We start from the raw sequence: 18,983 nt of genomic DNA on the forward strand, positions 1-18,983 counted from the left end.
AGAGCTACAGGGCTTCAGTTTGGTCTGTAGGCTGAATACAGGCTGAAAGTAGGTAGTTGTGCAAGGGCTCCAATGATCACCAGACTTAGGGAGGGGCCAGTGAAGAGGGGCAATGAGGAAATGTAGACTACAAGCCAGGGCCTGAGGACGAGGAAGGCAGTGCCTCTGTAGGTCTGCAGCACAAAGCCTGCAGCCCCTTGTCCAGGCAGGGCTGCTGGAAGCTCCTGTCCAGCCCCACGGACATCTAGAAGATGCCAAGTGGCGTCCTGAGCCCAGCAAACCGAAGACTGGTGTCCATGAGGCTGAGTCTTCACAGCTGGAGACCCTATACCCCCACCCGAGCCTCGGATGTCAGAGGCCCAGGGAGCCGTAGCCTCTAGCTCCCCTTGGAAGGTGGGGGAGGGCTGGTGCAAGAGGGCAATGGGGCTCTTCCTGTGCCCTTGGGCCTTTCCAGTAAGTGGAGGCTCCTCTAGGGCAGGAAGGTGAAGACTAGCAGTTAGGAGCTCTGGCCAACCTGAGTTCAAGTCTTGGCTCTGTCACTCACTAGCTGGGTCACTTTGGACAAGCCGCTTAACCTCCCTGAGCCTCACTTTCCACATCAGTACAGTGGGGATAATAGTACTAGCCTCATGGGGTTGTTACACAGATTGAATGAACTAGTGTATGTAGAATACTTAGCACAGTGTCAAGCACAAAATTCACGCTCAATGAATGATAACAAGTCACCACCCTGCAACCTCCATTTCATTCCCTTCCAGGCTAGTCTCTCCTTGGACCCCTAGCTAGTGTAGTGACCCAGAGCAAAGGCTTTGGCATTCTAAAGTGTCTTCAAATCCTGGCTCCACCACTTACTAGTTAGTTACAGAATTTGAGGTAATTACATACACATATATTTCTTTTCTGTAAAATAAGAATAATGATCTATATTGCGATATATAAATATATCAAGTGAACACATTGCACACCTTAAACTTACACAATGTTATATGTTAATTATATCTCAATTTAAAAATAATTTAAAATAAATAAAAATTAAATTAAACAAAAAAGAATAATGAGCTAATAATACCTACCTCTTGGGGTTATCAGAGAAATAAATGAGATAGCCTATAAAGTTTCTGGCACATAGTGACAATAAATGCTGGAGTTTTTTGAACTTTTTTGTAACCTCCAAGGTACTGAGCTCAAGAATGGGCACAAAGGCCACGCTGACATGTGCTTGTCTGCAGACTAACTGCTGTAGCTCAGAGACATGCTATATCAAAGCTCCCAGAGGGTGCTAGGATTCAGGGTAGAGGGTGCCAGCTCTGGTGTCCGGAGAGGCTGGTGATGGAGAGAAAGCCCACCTGAGAGCCTGGGACAGCCCTAGCTCTGCCCAGCCTACAGTACGATGATCAGCCCTGGGTATCAGACTTATTTTAGGCAATTCCGCTGGACATCCATGGGCTGCTAGAAGGAAGAGGATAAAGGCCAGATTCAAAAAGAGAAAGTGTAGAGTCCAGCCAGCTCCTCTCCAGTTCAGGATTAGAGATACCTCCCCAGCCCATCAGGGGAAGCAGTTGGGGGTATCAGCACATTCTAGCTAAACCATCACCCCTGCCTGTCACTCCTTGCCTTTATTTCCTCAGGTAGGTCCTGATCAACTCCCCCACCTCCCCCCTACAAAAACGGCTACCGCCTCCACAAATTCCCTCTCCTGCTCCTGCCCAAACTCTAGACCATCATGGTCTGCCTCTCACTCATAGAAACCCCGCCCAGGCTTTTCACAGAAGTGGAGGCCTCAGTGGGGCCATTAGAGACCAAGGGCATTAAAACAAAAGCTAAAAGAGGTTTGTAAAGGGGAAAATGGGCACTGATCATGGTAGTCTCAGTGAGGTTCAACACCTTCCCCCCTCCCAAGTCAGGAAATTCAGGATGAGGTATGAGGCTTCCCAGCTAGGGAAAAGAAGTGGCTCTCCCACCTCTCCTTCACAATAGAGGCTACCTTGGCTTCTCATACAACGTCGGCCACATTCTATATTATTCAGCCAACAACACAATCAAGTGGGAAGGAACTGCCTCCCCTCTAGACCCAGCCAACATTCCTCCTCCAGGAAGGTCCTAAATAAACGGAATTCTATAGCACTTGATATGTAGGCTTCACCTTTTCCTAGAACTTCACAGTTACCAATACAGCATTTGTATACCATTGCCTCTGGGACCTGCCAGGGATAGCGTCAGAGAGAGCCCAGGGCAATGGCCCTCACAAAGGGACAGGCGATTTGACTGTGGGAACTCGGCAAGGCAACTTCCTGACTTTCTGTGCTAAAGAAACCCCACCATCAGTTCAACCTAAGTGCAGGGGTCTGTAGAGAGATTTAAGAGATTTAAGTCTAAAACAAAAACCCAACAACTACCCCCATATCAGTCTGACTATATATAGTCAGCCCTCTGCATGCCTAAAAGGGAGAGATCATTGGTAAAATTCATCCAAAATGGCAAAAAAAATCCTAAAATTACTGCTGTTTCTCAACTCACAAGAGAATGGGGTCAGCAATGCAATATCTCCTAAAGTTAACCCTAGCACATGGTCAACAAGTTTTCAATAAGTATTTATTGAATGTTAAATGAAGGAAAGGCTCATTTCATTCAAGTGACACTTGGAATTATTCAAACTCCTTTCTCTGTCTACAGCTGCTCGACTGAGGGGCAGGGGGTTATGCCAGAAAACTCTCTGGACTGGGAGTGAGGACATCTGGATTCTGGTCTCTGCTTTACCAGTAACTGTCCATGTGACCTTAGATACGTCACAGTACTTAATTTTCTGATGAGAGAGAGAGAGCCAGAGTGAGCACAAGCGACGTGGACCACGTGATCAGTGTTTTCCTTTCAGGGGTGTCATGGACAGAGGCCAGGTTTCATGACAACCACGTCTCTAATTTGGGGCACAAAACTATCACCCACTTGGCCAAGTTGGAACAGTCAGATAGCTGAAGATGGGCAGTGGCTGGCAGAAAAGGCAGTGTGAGGGGGGCTTGAAGAAAGCGAAGGGACATGGAACGTTAGGGAAGTAATTCAATGCCGTGCTCCAGAGTTGTAAAACCACTTCTAAATCAAGGCCCCTTCACTTCCTGGCCCATGGTGGAGGGTGAGCGCCAAGCTTTCATTTATTAATTGAGTAGAAAAACCCCTAATACCAGAAGAAAGATAAAGGACTTGGACGGCCAATTCGCAGAATACAAATAGCAAGAAACATAAAGCAGAGGGGAGGTGTGGAAAATGTTTAACCTCATTATTAACGGAAGAAATAGAAATTAAGAAATGAAGGCATCAAGATACCAGTTTAGGGCTTCCCTGGTGGCGCAGTGGTTGAGAATCTGCCTGCTAATGCAGGGGACACGGGTTCGAGCCCTGGTCTGGGGGGATCCCACATGCCGCGGAGCAGCTGGGCCCGTGAGCCACAATTGCTGAGCCTGCGCGTCTGGAGCCTGTGCCCCGCGACGGGAGGGGCCGCGATAGAGAAAGGCCCGCGCACCGCGATGAAGAGCGGTCCCCGCACCGCGATGAAGAGTGGCCCCCGCTTGCCGCAACTGGAGAAAGCCCTCGCACGAACCGAAGACCCAACACAGCCAAAAATAAATAAATAAATAAATAAATAAATAAATAAATAAGAAAATCCTTAAAAAAAAGAAAAAAAAAAAAAAAAAAAAAAAGATACCAGTTTACCGCTAGCTACTAAATTACCAAATGTTTAAATGAGGTGTGTTGAAGGAGGCTCTCTGATACAAAGCTGGTAGGACAAACTGGGACAGCCTTTCTGTAAAGCAATTTGGCCATATTTATCAAGAGCCTTTAAAAGAGCGCTCCCTTTGACTCAGTAATTCCACCTCTAGGAATCTATCCTAAGGAAATAAGATATGCCCATATATACGGAAGTTCATCACAGCAATATTCATAATAATGAAAAATTGGAGACACCTAAATGTCTGACAATAGGGAAAAGGTTATGCACATATTATGGAGTCATTAAGAAGTATTTTCAAATAACTTCTAATGATATGCAAAATGCTAAGTAAAAAAAGCAAGATTACAAAACTATATTTATACTTGAATTCCAGTTATGTTCAAAAATATATATGCACAGAAAAAAGACCAGAAAGAAATACACCAAAACATTAACAGTGATTATTATATTTGGTGATGTGTTTATGAGTGATTTTTCAATCTTCTTACTTTCCTGTACTTTCAAAATTTTCAACATGTGCTACTTTTAAATTTGATGAACATGTGTTACTTTTAAAATTTAAAAAGCACATTAAAGGTATAAGGGGATGGGGGGGGTGTTTTTGTTGATTTTCTAAATTTTCCAAATATTTAGAGGTAGAAAGGGACCTTTGAGATAATCTAGTCCAACAGCTCTCAACCCTATCAGCCCCAACCCTCCATTGGTATATACAATATTTTGCAATGTACCCTTTGCCACCCTGAAATGAATTTCATAGTTAATATAAACTGCTTATACACATAATTTCCAGAATAGCAATATAATACACTAACTATAGTATAAAGGAGAAATAAAAGGAAAGTCATTTATAATCAGATAATAGATATTTCAGTACGCAAATGCCTGCACAAGACTATACTAAAAGATCTAACAGTCAGATGCTTCCACTTATATATTTAGATTCACTGCAAATGCAGCTGCTACAAAGGAAGACTAAGTATTGTCAACTTAAAAATCCATGAATGGCATTGCTACTGGCGACATGATTTTCAAAAGTCACAACTCTTGGTAAACTTCTGAATAAAATAAAGTACCATCTTCACTCAATTTACACAATTGTTGTATTACTGGAAATTCAGTGTATGATATTAAAACTGTAAAAATATGTTAGTTCCCATTCCCCTTTCATATTTATCCAAAACATGAAATCCACAATGACTCCCTCTTCTGTGAGTTGGGCTTGCATCCTTTAAAACTAATGATATTTGCAGTTTTAGCCTTTGATACTGTTTCTAAAACCCATTGCTGAAGAACAGCAAGCAACTCCTAGAATGTATTCTCAAAACTGACACAAATGCTTTTTGAATTATTGGAAGTATTGGTCTTCTTTAGTATCACCAAGGCACAAGAGCAAGTTATCATTAAAAAAAAAAATTACTGTGATCCCTTGGTGATTTTCCCTAGCCTGGCCCCAAGCCTCAAGGGGTACAAAATGAACTGAGCTAGAAGAAAAGGACTAACAGGGCCAGGCTATGGGGAGAGGGAGGGGGGCTAGGTTGCTAGGTTACCACTTGAGCCAATCCAAGTAGTCCCAGAGGGGTACCAGACACACAGTTCAGGTCCCTCTCTCTGCCCCACTAGGCTGAGGGCCCTCTCAAAAGAAGGGGGTCAAAAGGTGGGGGAGGGGTCCGGTCACGCACGCTAGGCACAAGTAAAGAAATGAGGCAGAAGCACAAAGAAACAGACATCCCTGTATTTCTAAAACCATTCAAGTCTCCTTCATTAATTGGCTTCCCCCCGCCCCCCCGAAAAGAAGGATTTCTTTATTACGAAACACCAGAGAGTGAAAAACCCAGCACACATACACATTTGTAGGCTCACACAAAAGTGCAGAGATTTACATATTAAATTGCATTTAAGTTAGAAAATAGATTTAAAAACAAAATACTTCTTTTTCCCCCAACAAGGTAAAGAGATTTGGTCAGCAGGAAAAGGGGCCTTAAGGGTAAACGCAGGAAGGTCAGGGCAGGAAGAATGGAGTTTAGCTGCTATAGAGTTAGAACCCACTGCTGCCACTGGTGAAAAAAGCAAAGAGGGAGATGGTGTTCTCCACTGTGGCAAGCAGGGCCCCAGGGCCAAAGGGACATGAAAGAAAAAAAAGAGGCCTCAAAGAGCCAAATTCCACCAACCCCCAGAGGTTTTGGATCTGTGCCAACCATCCTGGTTTGGGGAAGTGGGGTGCATAGGAAACTTAAGGAATGGGGAGGAAGGGGAGAGGTGGAAAGAATGTCAGCCATTGAAAAGAGCAAACAATTTAAAGCCTATTCCCCTGGGAGGGACCAATTCTTCAATCTCCCCTCTGATCAGAACTCAGACTAGGAACAGTCCCAGCTGGTGCATGGTATGAACGGGACAGATCTGCAGGCCCAGGTCTTAAATTCAGAAGATTTATATAGGAAAAGAACAAGGGCAGGGAGTAGGGAAAAGCAGAAGCTTTAAAAAAAAAATCATTTCACACTAATGATAAGGGGTTTCCATTCTGACCCTTCACCTCAGAAAAAGAAAGCTTCTCTAACTGACCCAAGGGTCAACAGAAGAGTGGCTGAGGTTAAGTTGAGGGAGGAGAGAGGAGATGGGCTAAGACAGGATGGGTTGAGAACTGACTAAAAATGGGTTCATCTGAGTGGCAGGTTAACTGGAAAAACCTAATATCTTCCCAACTCTCCAGGCTTGGCCTTATTTTGAACTAACTAAAATCTAACTACAAGGACAAAACTGAGAGAGCCAGAAAAAGAATGACAAAGTAGAGGCAGATAGGACAGGAATCTGAGTCAGTCAGAGTCCCAGTCTGTCTCTCTGTCTCTCTAAGGATTGCTAAACTCAAATCCTGCTACAAGAAAATAGGAAGACGTAGAGAAAAAGCTAGGAGCGGCCAAATTTCATTACTTCTGATTAACTGGGAAGAGCGAGACAAGAATTGGTAAGGAATCTTGATTACAGACAATTTAAAAAGAAATATACACCATCACTTGTAAAAGATCACTAACAAAATATTTCCAAGGGGAGGCCCTGAGGAGCCTGCTTTAATAACCAAGACTCATTTGCAATTAACAGCATCCATCTGCATAAAAACAATACCCTATTAAAGAACTTGTTCTCTTAATTTAATATAACCCCTGACCCTCCCAATCTTTCTAACACTGTTCATGGCCTTGAAAGGCCTCTTTTCATAGTCCAGAATAAGGTAAACTTCAACCCAGAATGTAGTATAGGTCAATGGAGAGTTTGGGAGCTACCTCTCCAACCCAAGGGCCCCCTGGAAAATGGAAGTATGCGTAGTAACAGGCACCCCCTTCAACCCCCACCCCCACCCCGCCCCCCAAAGATATTCACACCCCCACGGTGGTTCTTGAAATGGAAGGGGGAAGGAGGAGGCAGGCAGTTTGCATTAGACACAGTTTAATCGCCTTCAAATAGATTAAAAGTTCTGGTTTACGCTCCCCCCCTCCCCGGAAGTCATCCAGACAGGACCCTGGCTTAGAAAAACACAGGTGCTCTAGGAAATATAGCCACATATAATACATAAATCTTCTTCCCTGAAATAGAGCAGGTCCTGAGTAGAGCTGACTGGGGGCCACAGCCCACCCCCAGGGTGAAGCGGCTCTGGGACTCTGCCGGTGGAAGTGCTGGAAGAGCGGGGCCTGGAGGAAGCCCCGGGTGTGGTTACCAAGCCCGAGGTGGGCCAAGGCCTTGGAGTGGGTCCCCCAGGAGGGCAGCAGTGCGGGGCTTTCCCTCCTCACTCAGCCGAGGCCTAATGGAAGTACTGGTTATCCTTTTTTTTCTTTTTTTTTTTTTCTTTTTTGAGGGGACATAGGGGGAGAGGAGAGGAGAGGAGAGCCTCTCTGTGCCTTAGTTTCCCCATTTGTGCATACAGGGCCTCTGCAGGCCTCACACAGGGAGTCTGAGGGGGTAGTGTTTAAGTGAGCACTCGGGCTTCCTCTGAGGAAAAGGAACCACCAAAGTGCAGACTTTTATTACTGCCGTTCCTGCTCCCAACGGGAACAAGAGTCAAAAGGAAAACAAATTAAAAGGGGCTAATGAGAGAGGAGGAGAGATGAGACAGAGTGCGAGGGGCCGTGCCGTTGGCATCTCATAAGTTCTTATTGAGAACAGCACAGGTATTAAAAAGTTTCTGGGTAGTCTACGAGAAATGTGAATTGTTATCTATACTGCAATTACTTACATATATCTCACTGGAAAAGAGTGGGGCTTGGGTGTTAGAGAGTGGACAGGGGACAAAGGAGAAGCTGCACGAATAAATACAACAAGTGGAAACTGCCTGCTCCATTCCTGAAAGGATTTGCTGGCAATGTTGGCACTTTGTAGCCGGGAGAATCTTTCAACCCCACTCTCCATCCCCCTCCATTCTGAAGGCCTCAAGAATCCAGTTAGAATTCCCTGGCCAGAGTTCTCTGTGACTGCCCCTGGACTCATGACGTGCAGCAGCTTGAGAGGATTTGAGCCAGTCTCAAGAATCTTTACCCCAGAATTGGGCCAGTGACCCCAAGCAGGAGAGCTGGGATCTGGGAAGAGAGGGGAGTCCAAGGAGCCTCTGTGGCTGAGGCCATGGAAAACCAGTGCCAGGGCCCAAGGGACCCATTTGTCCAGTTACCAGAGGTGACTGACATCTTCTGCAACTGCTTGGAGTCCAGAAATTAAAAAAAGCTTGCAGCAAGAAAATGCCAGTTTACAACTGGGTGAATAAAGACCAAAGAAAAACAGTAATAGGAACAGCTTACTTGCTCTCTGTCTCAGGTTATCTTCTCCCATTAAATCTCTCACAGCCCTAATCATACACAACAAAAGTCTCTTCCATAGATACGCTACTTCTCAGCTTCAGTGGCCTCCTGTGAGGGCTCTGGGGGCTCTGGGGGTGGCATCTCTTCAGGAGTGCTGGTGTCCTCCGGCATCTCATCGGAGCTTAGATGGTCTGTTGGAGCCTGAGAAGGAAAAGATATCAAATTCAATACAAAGCTCTCCCTCAAAATCCAAATGGAGGTAATCCATAGACACTGAACTCTTCCTCTGAACCCATCAACCACACTGATGCTACAGATACGCCGCCACCAACACCAAACTCAGAACCAAGACTAGACTGTTGTCTTCTCAGCAGAAGGCAATTGAAGTTTATTTGAGTTCTATTCTTAACTGTCTGTTGTGGACAGACGTTTCTATTATTATGCATGATAATATAATAAAAGGGACCACAAATAATTACACAGACCACCTTCCCTCCTTCACAACAGAATGTTATAAAATAGTTGTCTAACAAGGCCTGACACGGTGGTTCTCAATCTTCTTTCGGCCCTAACACATACCTCCCTAGAACAGTGATTCTAAACCAAAGAGGGTGGGGTGGTAAAATCTTCAGATGGTATATCTGGTTTGAAAATGCCTCCTGAGTGATTCTAAAATACCACCCTTCCCCACATTCAACTGAGAATCACTAGCCTATATTGTAATGATTTAAGATCAGACTCATCAGAAAAACAATATTCAAAATGATGATAATGATATATAAACATGAGTTTGCTGTACTTCAAAAAAGAAAATTAAAAATTTAAGAAAGGCAAAGTAGAGAACAATTATCTAACTTACAAATAGCATTCACCTAAGAGTAGGATTCGATTTCTTTTTTTTGGCCGCGCTGCGTGGCTTGTGAGATCTTAGTTCCCCAACCAGGGATTGAACCCCGGCCCATGGCAGTGAAAGTGCTAAGTCCTCACCACTGGACCGCCAGGGAATTCCAGGAGAATTTGATTTTAAAAGAAAGTTCAAGTCTACTAAAAATTTATTAGAACTAATAAAAAAAGTTTAGCAAGGTTTCAGGATACAGAATCAATATACAAAAAACCCAATTGTATTTCTATATACTCCCAATGAACAATCCGAAATAACTTCATTCATAATAACATCAAAAAGAAAAAAATGTTTATGAATAAGTGTAACAAAAGAAGTGTAAAACTTATACTCTGAAAACTACAAAACATTGTTGAAAGAAATTTAAAAAGACCTAAATAAATGAAAAGACAGTCCATGTGTTAATGGCTCAGGAGACTTAATCTTGTTAGGATGATAATACTCCCCAAATTGATCTATAGATTCAATGCAATCCCCATCAAAATTCCACCTGGCATCGTTGCAGAAATTGACAAGCTGATTCTAGGATTCATATGGAAATACAAGGGACCACAGCCAAAACAACTGAATAAAGAATAAATTTGGAGGACTCACACTTCCTAATTTCAAAACTTACTACAATGCTACAGCAACCCAGACAGTGTGATACTGGAATTAAGAATAAACTTACTGGGGCTTCCCTGGTGGCACAGTGGTTAAGAATCCGCCTGCCAATGCAGGGGTCACGAGTTTGTGCCCTGGTCCGGGAAGATCCCACATGCCGCGGAGCAACTAAGCCCGTGCGCCACAACTACTGAAGCCTGCACGCCTAGAGTCCATGCTCCGCAGCAAGAGAGGCCACCACAATGAGAAGTCCTTGCACCGCAAGGAAGACTAGCCCCCGCTCACGGCAACTAGAGAAAGCCCGCGAGCAGCAACAAAGACCCAACTCAGCCAAAAATAAATAAATAAATACATTTTTAAAAAAAGAAAAAAGAAAAAAAAAAGAATAAATTTACTGATCAGTGGAACAGGACTGAGAGTCCAGAAACAAACTCTCATGTTTATGCTCAATTGATTTTTGACAACGGTGCCAAGACAATTCAACGGAGTAAGAATAATCTTCAACCAACTGTGCTGAGACAACTGGCTATCCACATGCAAAAGAAAGAATTTGGGACTTCCCTGGTGGCGCAGTGGTTAAGAATCCGCCTGCCAATGCAGGGGACACGGGTTCGAGCCTTGGTCCGGGAAGATCCCACATGCTGCGGAGCAATGAAGCCCGTGCACCACAACTACTGAGCCTGCGCGCCCAGAGCCCGTGAGCCACAACTACTGAGCTCGTGTGCCACAACTACTGAAGCCCGTGCGCCTAGAGCCCGTGCTCTGCAACAAGAGAAGCCACCACAGTGAGAAGCCCACGCATCGCAACGGAGAGTAGCCCCTGCTCGCCACAACTCGAGAAAGCCCATGCACAGCAACGAAGGCCCAATGCAGCCAAAAATAAATTTTAAAAAAATTAATTAAAAAAAAGAAAGAATTTGAACCCTCTACCTCACACAATATATAAAACTTAACTCAAAATGGATCAAAGACCTAAATGTAAGAGCTAAAACCCTAAAACTCTTAGAAGAATCATTTCTCTGATAAGGGACTTACATACAGAATTAAGAACTCTTACAACTCAACAATAAAAAAACCCAAACAACCCAATTTAAAAATTGACAAAGGATCTGAATAGACACTTCTCCAAAGAAGATACAGAAATGGCCAATAAAATCATGAAAAGATGCTCGACATCATTATTCATCAGGGAGATGCAAATCAAGATTACAGTGAAATACGACTTCACACACACTAGGATGGATGGCTAGAATCAAACTGGTGGATGATAATAACAAGTGTTGCCCAGGATATGGAGAAATTGGAACCCTCATATGTGACTGGCGGGGATGAAAAATGGTACAGCCACTTTGGAAAACAGTACAGCAGTTCCTCAAAAGGTTAAACATAAAGTTACTATATGACCCAGCAATTTCAATTCCATGTACATAGCCAAGAGAAATGAAAACATATGTCTATGTAAAAACTTGCATACACATGTTCATTACAGCATTATTCATAATAACCAAAAGGTGGAAACAACCTAAATGTCTATCAATTGATGAATGGATAAATAAAATGTAGTCTATCTATATAACAGAATATTATTCAGCCATATAAAGGAAAGAAGTACTGCTACATGCTACAACATAGATGAACCTTGAAAATACAAGGCTAAATGAAAGAAGCCAGTCACAAAAGACCACATATAATATGATTCTACTTATATGAAATGTACAGAAGAAGCCTACAGCAAAAGAAAGTAGATTAATAGTTCCCTGGGGATGGGGCTGAGGGAACTGGGGGGAAAGGGAGAGTGACTGCTAATGGGTACAGGGGTTTTTTTGGGGGGCAATGAAAATGTTTCAAAATGGATTGTTGTGATGATAGCACAATTCTGTGAACATATTACAAACCAGTGAGTCCTACATTTTAAACAGGTATTTTATGGTATCTGAATCATATCTCAACAGAGCTCTTACAAAAAAAAGAAAGTTCAACTAATAACTTTTTAGGAACATACTTTGTTAAAGCATATGTGATCAGTATAGCTGGGAGAGTTTCCACATCTGCATATTCCAGTGAGGAAGCCCCCTTCTACCAAGGTAACCACACCACTAACTCCAACCCACCCCCCTGACCCCTGTCATTGCTCCTATAGCATTTTATGCTTCCCTCATCAAGGCACTTTTCACTACACGGACTAATAACCTGTTTTCTCTCGTCCCCACTAGACAATGAGCTCCATAAGAGCAGACGCATCGTGTGACTTGTTCACTGGTGTATCCCTAGCACCAGCACATTGGCTGGCACAGAATGTTGAAGAAATGACTAGATCTTAATCTATGTCAAGGGCACAAAGATCTTAAGGCAATGTCAGGGCAGAAGCAGAGACAGGGAAGATGGAGTGATTGGACACAAAATTGCCTAATTATATCTCTAAGGTGTAAATTTAGTCTACACCCTCTATCCCCGACTCAGTCTTAAAGTCTAAAAGCCTTAAAAAGTCAGGAACACTTACTGGGCTCTGAGGCAAGAGGCTGGTACTGGCCTCTTGAGTACTGGGAGGTCGACTTCCACTTTCCTCCAGTGGCAAAATACCCCTTCGATCCAGCACACTGAAGGAGACAGGAGAGTTAACAAAGCACTTTGCATCCACCTCTCCATCCACCCACCCCACTGAATCTTCCTGTGTGTGCTGGAAAATATAAACCTGCCCTTTGGCAGTCTAGTCTGATCGTAGCACACATCTCCTACCTTCCATTCACTTTTTCTTCCACAAACCAGGGAATACCACATTAACAAGGGAACAAATAGATAAAATAAGAATGAAAGGTTATCCCTTCAAAACAACCAGCCCATGGCCTATGGTCCATGTAGATATGGCACCAAGGGACAACCCCCGGGAAGACCTCTTTTGACACGAAGAGGCCATGTTCAGAAGAATGCATCAGACCAGGTGCCAGGATCAGGTCAAACTGCTTGTCCCAAGAGTTCCAGGATCTTGTAGTCCTCTGAGTACCTGGGGGGCAAAGGGCCACACAGCACTTCACAGCAGTTCTTCACGATATTGCCATGGCTATAGGGATTCTGGACACGATTCTTCCCTGTCCATGAGCCTTTGATCTGCAAGATAAAAGCCAAGGCTTACATTAAACATTATGTTGAAGAAATACATGCAGCACAGGAAGATGAAAAAGTTCTGGAGATGGATGGTGGTGATGGTTGCACAACAATGTGAATGTACTAATGCCACTGAACTGTAAACTTAAAAAATGGTTTAAGATGGTACATTTTAAGGACTTCCCTGGTGGTCCAGTGGTTAAGAATCCACCTGCCACTGCAGGGGACACGGGTTCGATCCCTGGTCTGGGAAGATCCCACATACCGTGGAACAACTAAGCCCCTGCGCCACAGCTACTGAGCCCACGCGCCTAGAGCCCGTGCTCCGCAACAAGAGAAGCCACCACAATGAGAAGCCCACGCACTGCAACGAAGAGCAGCCCCCGCTCACCGCAACTAGAGAAAGCCCGTGCGCAGCAACGAAGACCCAGCACAGCCAAAAAAAAAAAAAAAAGATGGTGCATTTTATGTGTCTTTTACCACAACAGAAAAAAAAAGAAATACATGCATACCCACAGAAAAATATTCACAATAGAGTAAAAAAGCAGATAGATACCTGAGCGTTATTATTTCCATTTAAAAATACATAATATATTCACATAAACAAACATGGGAACAAGTCTAGACAAGTCTAGAAGACTATAGATCATACCATTAACAATGGTGATGCCTAGGAGGTAAAATTACAGGGACTTATTTGCTATTTTTTGCTCATCTGTATTTCCTGATTTTCTACAATGAATATGGATTAATCGGTAACTTTTTGTTTTTAATTCATTAATTTATTTATTTTAGGCTATGTTGGGTCTTCGTTGCTGTGCACGGACTGTCTCTAGTTGCGCCGAGCGGGGGCCACTCTGTCGCAGTGCACGGGCTTCCCATTGCAGTGGCTTCTCTTGTTGCGGAGCATGGGCTCTAGGCGCGCGGGCTTCAGTAGGTGCGGCACGCAGGCTCAGTTGTTGTGGCGCACGGGCTTCGTTGCTCCGCGGCATGTGGGATCTTCCCAGACCAGGGCTCGAACCAGTGTCCCCTGCATTGGCAGGCGGATTCTTAACCACTGTGCCACCAGGGAAGTCCCAATTGGTAACTTTTTAAAAGCAAGGACTTATTCAAGGCAACTGTCCCTCTCCATTCCAAACCCAGAGGTACCAGTTAGCTTTTAAGGACCTATGAACAGCTAAAGACCTTGTGCTCATCCAACCATTCAATCTCTTCTTCCTAATTCCCTACAGGCATTCAGCTCCAAACAAAGGAGTCTGCTTTTTCTTCTACACACCTGGTTTAACAATCTCCCACACCTGGCTTCTGCCTGCCTCAACCTCCCAGGCCCTGGAGACTCAGTTCTCCAGCAGGTGATTAGAGAATAGGCTTTTGGTAGAAGCACATGTAATGAGGAGAGGAAAAGTTGACTCACATCTTCATTGGTTGTCTGGTTGAGAGCCACAAGGAAAGTGTGGAATCCAGTCAGTCCCACGACGGACCAGAGTGTGAAGAAGCAAATGAGTACTTCTAGAACAGTGAGGTGTTGTTAAGGAATGTTGAAGAAGCCACACCAGGGGACTTGATGCCGCAGCCCATACTCATGACACCAGTCACACCATCTTTACCCCTTGGAACATGTATCACAAATATATATCCATACATAACAACGGGTGAATTCTAAACTTGCTGGCTATATCCCTCATGAAAGGTAAAGGACGCCTGTTTATTCACTATAAGTAGCTCTCTAACAGATCTAGTCTATTTAGGTGTTTGTCTGTTTATTCATCATTGGCTCTTCAAAGGGGACATTTAGGAGGGGTCCAAAGCTAAACAATGTTGGCCATCACTGCCAATGGAAAACACATCCAAAAATAAACTTTATAGACGAAAAAATTGGTGGGAAAGAAACCAGAATGTGATTCCTAGAAATCCCATCTGAATCTCCTTTTCAGAAATGTAACTGCTGTACAAAATAAGCCTTAGCTGTAACAGGAAGGTGGGGCTTCTAGTAAGTGACACAAGAGGTCTATTGAGAGCAAAGTATAGCCCACTAGAGAAGGCAAGGCTGAGCCTGGGATCAGAAGGACTTGGGAGGGAGGCAGTGGAGACAAAGGTGAAGGAAAGAACTCCCTTTAAGCCCTGGCCATCCTCCATTCTAGTCACTACCACTAAGGCTACATTAAAAAATTTTAGACGTTGGCACTCTCTGATGTCTGAAAAATGAGATGGTGGAGAACTGCAGACAGAAAGCATGCTGAAAAGTAGTTTAAGAGGGCTTCACAGGGACATCCTGCCAGGGGAGGATATGTTCCAGGAGTTTCTTTCAATGTCTCCAGGAAGCCAATTTTCAAGGATTCTGTGAAATTGGGAGAGAAAGATTAGTAACTTTAGTAAAAAATACACACATACCCTAGTGCCTACTCACTTTCTTCCCTCCCTACCCCTTGTTACAAGCTGGCAAGAGATAAGCCCTCTTTCAGGCAAGGGACTCACACCTCCAAGCTGGTACTCTCTTGACTAAAGGGTTCACCTTCTCAATACAGGACCCAACACTGGACTAGAGAGTCGGCCACAAACCAAGCATCTGGCTCCCCTCCCTTTTCCCTAGCCTCCAGCTATGGCCATGGAGGGGGATATTCATTCATAGATGAAAGAAATCAGAAATATCCAAGAAAAATCCTCTCTCTTCATCAATCCATATCTCTTCACTGTTCAAAATCCAGCTCAGGACTCATCTCTCCCCAGGAAGCTGTCTTGATTAAGACCACTCCTTTAACTCCGCGTCCCATCTGCCCTTGGGCTGTTTTATGTGTGTGTATGTGTGCACGTGGACACACACACACACACAGGTGTATATTTTCTATCTTCCAAAGTAGACCATGAGCCACTAAAAGACATTTCTCTGGTATAACCCCTTCTACCACCTGACACAAGGGCAGGTCTTATGAGGCAAAAGAGGTGACACAGCCAAAAATACATCCGCAACCTTTGGGATCACCTCAGAAATGCCCAGTACTCTAGGTACAGACCAGTAATTATGGTGCTGGTCTCCAGCAGAGGGCCACTGAGAAGGCCAGCACACTGGTAAATCCTAACTGATGTGAGCTGAGGTTTGGAGCTCTGTTCAAGAGCGGATAGTAGTGCTCACTTCTAACTGGTCCTAAGGTGCCTTCGCAATGGTAAAGTCCCACCAGGATACGGAACCACTCCCCTAAGCTGTCCTCAAGCCTTCTCCCACCACCCACCCCTCCAGCAACATACACTGCCCTGTATACTCACTGAGGGCCACGTAGACGATGTTGAAGGCAAAGACATAGATCGTGAGGAGGGACAGAGAAAGGATGAAGAGGTAGAAGTAGCGGTAGTTCCTCTTTCCAACACAATTCCCCACCCAGGGGCAGTGATGGTCGAAGCGTTCTGTGGGAGAAAGAGAGAGTCCAGTGCCAAAACCTCCAAAACTAAGCACAACCCTGCCATCCACTTAATACCTAAGTCCAAGACCCCTAGGATCGCTGCCTATTTCAACTGTAAAAAACACTGGTTTTGTATACACTGATGTGTATAAAATGGATGACTAATAAGAACCTGCTGTATAAAAAAATAAATAAAATAAAATTCAAATAAATAAATAAATAAAACCAAATAAAACTATTTCCTTCCAAAATAAATTTTAAAAAACACAAACAACACTGGTTTTTATTTTTCACTTTTCCACAATGTTTTCACAGCCATCTCATTTGATCCCCACAATCATCCTGGAAGTTGGGCAAAAGAAGATATTCTTTTCTCCATTTTACAGATGAGAAAACTGAGACACTGAGGGGTTAAGTGATCTGTCTCACTGTCAGTTAACAGCAGAGACCTTGCTTTTCCAAAGAAAAGTCTTAGTAAGTGTGTCTACTAAGCGCAGGAAGAATAAATAGGTGTAAATAGTCAAGAAAATTTTGAAAAATGAGTAGTGTGGTTTTTCTTAAACTCCAGTTAGTAAAAAAATTATAAACCTACATACCTGAAATGGTGTGGCATAGCTCAATGGAATGGAAATCACCCAGAAACAGAATATATAAAAATTTACTGTCTGAGAATGGTAGTGCTTCAAAACCAGTAGAGAAAGGAAGTATCATTCCATCAACAACTCAGAGACAATTGGTTACTTGATTGAAAATAAGGTTAGATCTTTTTCCCTCACACTATTTACCAAAATTAATTCCAGATGAATTAAAGAGTTAAATGTAAAAACAAAGTGAAACCTTAAAGTAACCATAAAGAATAGGTGAACATTTGTCTCCTGTATGGAGAAGGACTTTCTAAGCATAAAAGTAATGGAAGAAAACCACAGATGACAAAGAAAAATAGATTTGATTCCATACACTTTAAAAAATATTTCATATATGTTAAAAATACTATAAAGAAAATTAAAGAGGAAAAAAACCCCGAGAAAGTATGTGAATTTTGTAACTTAGTCTATGAAAAGTCCTTACAAATCAATAACAAAATACAAATACTCCTTCAAAAATAGTCAAAAAGCAAAACAGTTAATAAATACCATATAAACATATATTTAAACGTTTTCAGATTCACTAACTCATCGCAATACTAATACAACAATGAGACAATTTTCTGCCTGTCAAAATAAGAATATAAAAAATAATATTCAGTGCTAGTGAGAACACGGTAAAATGTACACTCTAATATACTGTTTGTGGAAGTACAAATTGAGAGAACCTTTCTGGAAAGCAACTTGCCCGTATGTATCAAGAGCCTTAATAATGCTCACACCCCTTCGGCAGAATAAATCCATTTTTAATAATTTCTCATAAGGAAATAGACATGTGCACAGAAATTTAAGTTCAATACTTTTTTATTAAACTTTTTATTGTGGTAAAATATATAAAACATACAATTTGCCATTTTAACCAATTTTAAGTGTAAAATTCACTGGCATTAATTACATTCACAATGCTGTACAACCATCACAACTACCTATTTCCAAAAATTTTCATCACCCCCAAACCACCGCTTGGATTGTCTCCATCTTTTGGCTATCGTGAACAGTGCTGATGTGAACACTGATGTACAAGTATGTTTGAATTCCTGTTTGCAATTATTTTTTGGTATTGTTATGGACAGAATTGTGTCCCCCCTAAAATTCATATGTTGAAGCCCTAACCCCAGTGTGACTGTATTTGCAGATAGGGCCTCTAAGGAGGTAACTAAAGTTAAATGAGGTCATAAGGGTGGGGCCCTAATCCAAAACAACTGGTATCCTTATAAGAAGAAAAGGAAGAGATACCAGAAGTGCTCGAGCACAGAGAAAAGGCCATATGAGGACACGGCAAGAAGGTGGCCACCTGCAAGCCTCACCAGAAATCAACCCAGTCGGCACTGTGATTTTGGACTTCTAACCTCCAGCCCTGTGAGAAATTAAATTTCTGTTATTTAAGCTACTCAGTCTGTGGTATTTTGTTGGCAGCCCGAGCACACTGGGTAATACAGGTATTACCCAAGAGTGGAATTGCTGGGTCATATAATTCTATGTTAACTTTCTGAAGAACTGCCAAAATGCTCTCCACAGCAGCTGTACCATTTTACATTCCCACCAGCAATGTATGAAGGTTCCAATTTCGCCACATCCTTAAATTTAATAATTTTTTTTAATTTAATAATTTTGATTGCAGTTTTATAATAATGAATAAAACAGGATCGTGAATAATATCTACTGATAGGAGACCACCTAAATAAACTAGAATATAGCCATATGATGGATTATGCAGTCATTAAAATAATATATTCAAAAAACATTTATTAAAGATGTAGAAAAATGCTCAGGATATAATGGTAAGTGACAAAGGCAGGACTAAAAACTCTAGTATGATCCAATTTCACAAACAAG

At 42.8% G+C, this 18,983-nt stretch overlaps 1 protein-coding gene across 1 annotated transcript in view; it reads right to left on the bottom strand.

Moving 5' to 3' along the window:
• Positions 1-7,145: 7,145 nt before the first annotated feature.
• The window catches only part of ZDHHC9 (zinc finger DHHC-type palmitoyltransferase 9), a 30,563-nt gene continuing 18,725 nt past the window's right edge, over positions 7,146-18,983 (bottom strand). The window contains exons 4-9 of the mRNA XM_007180975.3: positions 16,370-16,507; positions 15,398-15,446; positions 14,523-14,625; positions 13,008-13,111; positions 12,507-12,603; positions 7,146-8,703 (exon numbers count right to left, since the gene is read on the bottom strand). Coding sequence (XP_007181037.1) covers positions 8,587-8,703; positions 12,507-12,603; positions 13,008-13,111; positions 14,523-14,625; positions 15,398-15,446; positions 16,370-16,507 — 608 coding nt within the window. The 3' untranslated portion in view covers positions 7,146-8,586. The remainder of the gene's footprint in view (positions 8,704-12,506; positions 12,604-13,007; positions 13,112-14,522; positions 14,626-15,397; positions 15,447-16,369; positions 16,508-18,983) is intronic.

Source organism: Balaenoptera acutorostrata, chromosome X, assembly GCF_949987535.1.
Source record: "Balaenoptera acutorostrata chromosome X, mBalAcu1.1, whole genome shotgun sequence".
Taxonomy (NCBI): domain Eukaryota; kingdom Metazoa; phylum Chordata; class Mammalia; order Artiodactyla; family Balaenopteridae; genus Balaenoptera; species Balaenoptera acutorostrata.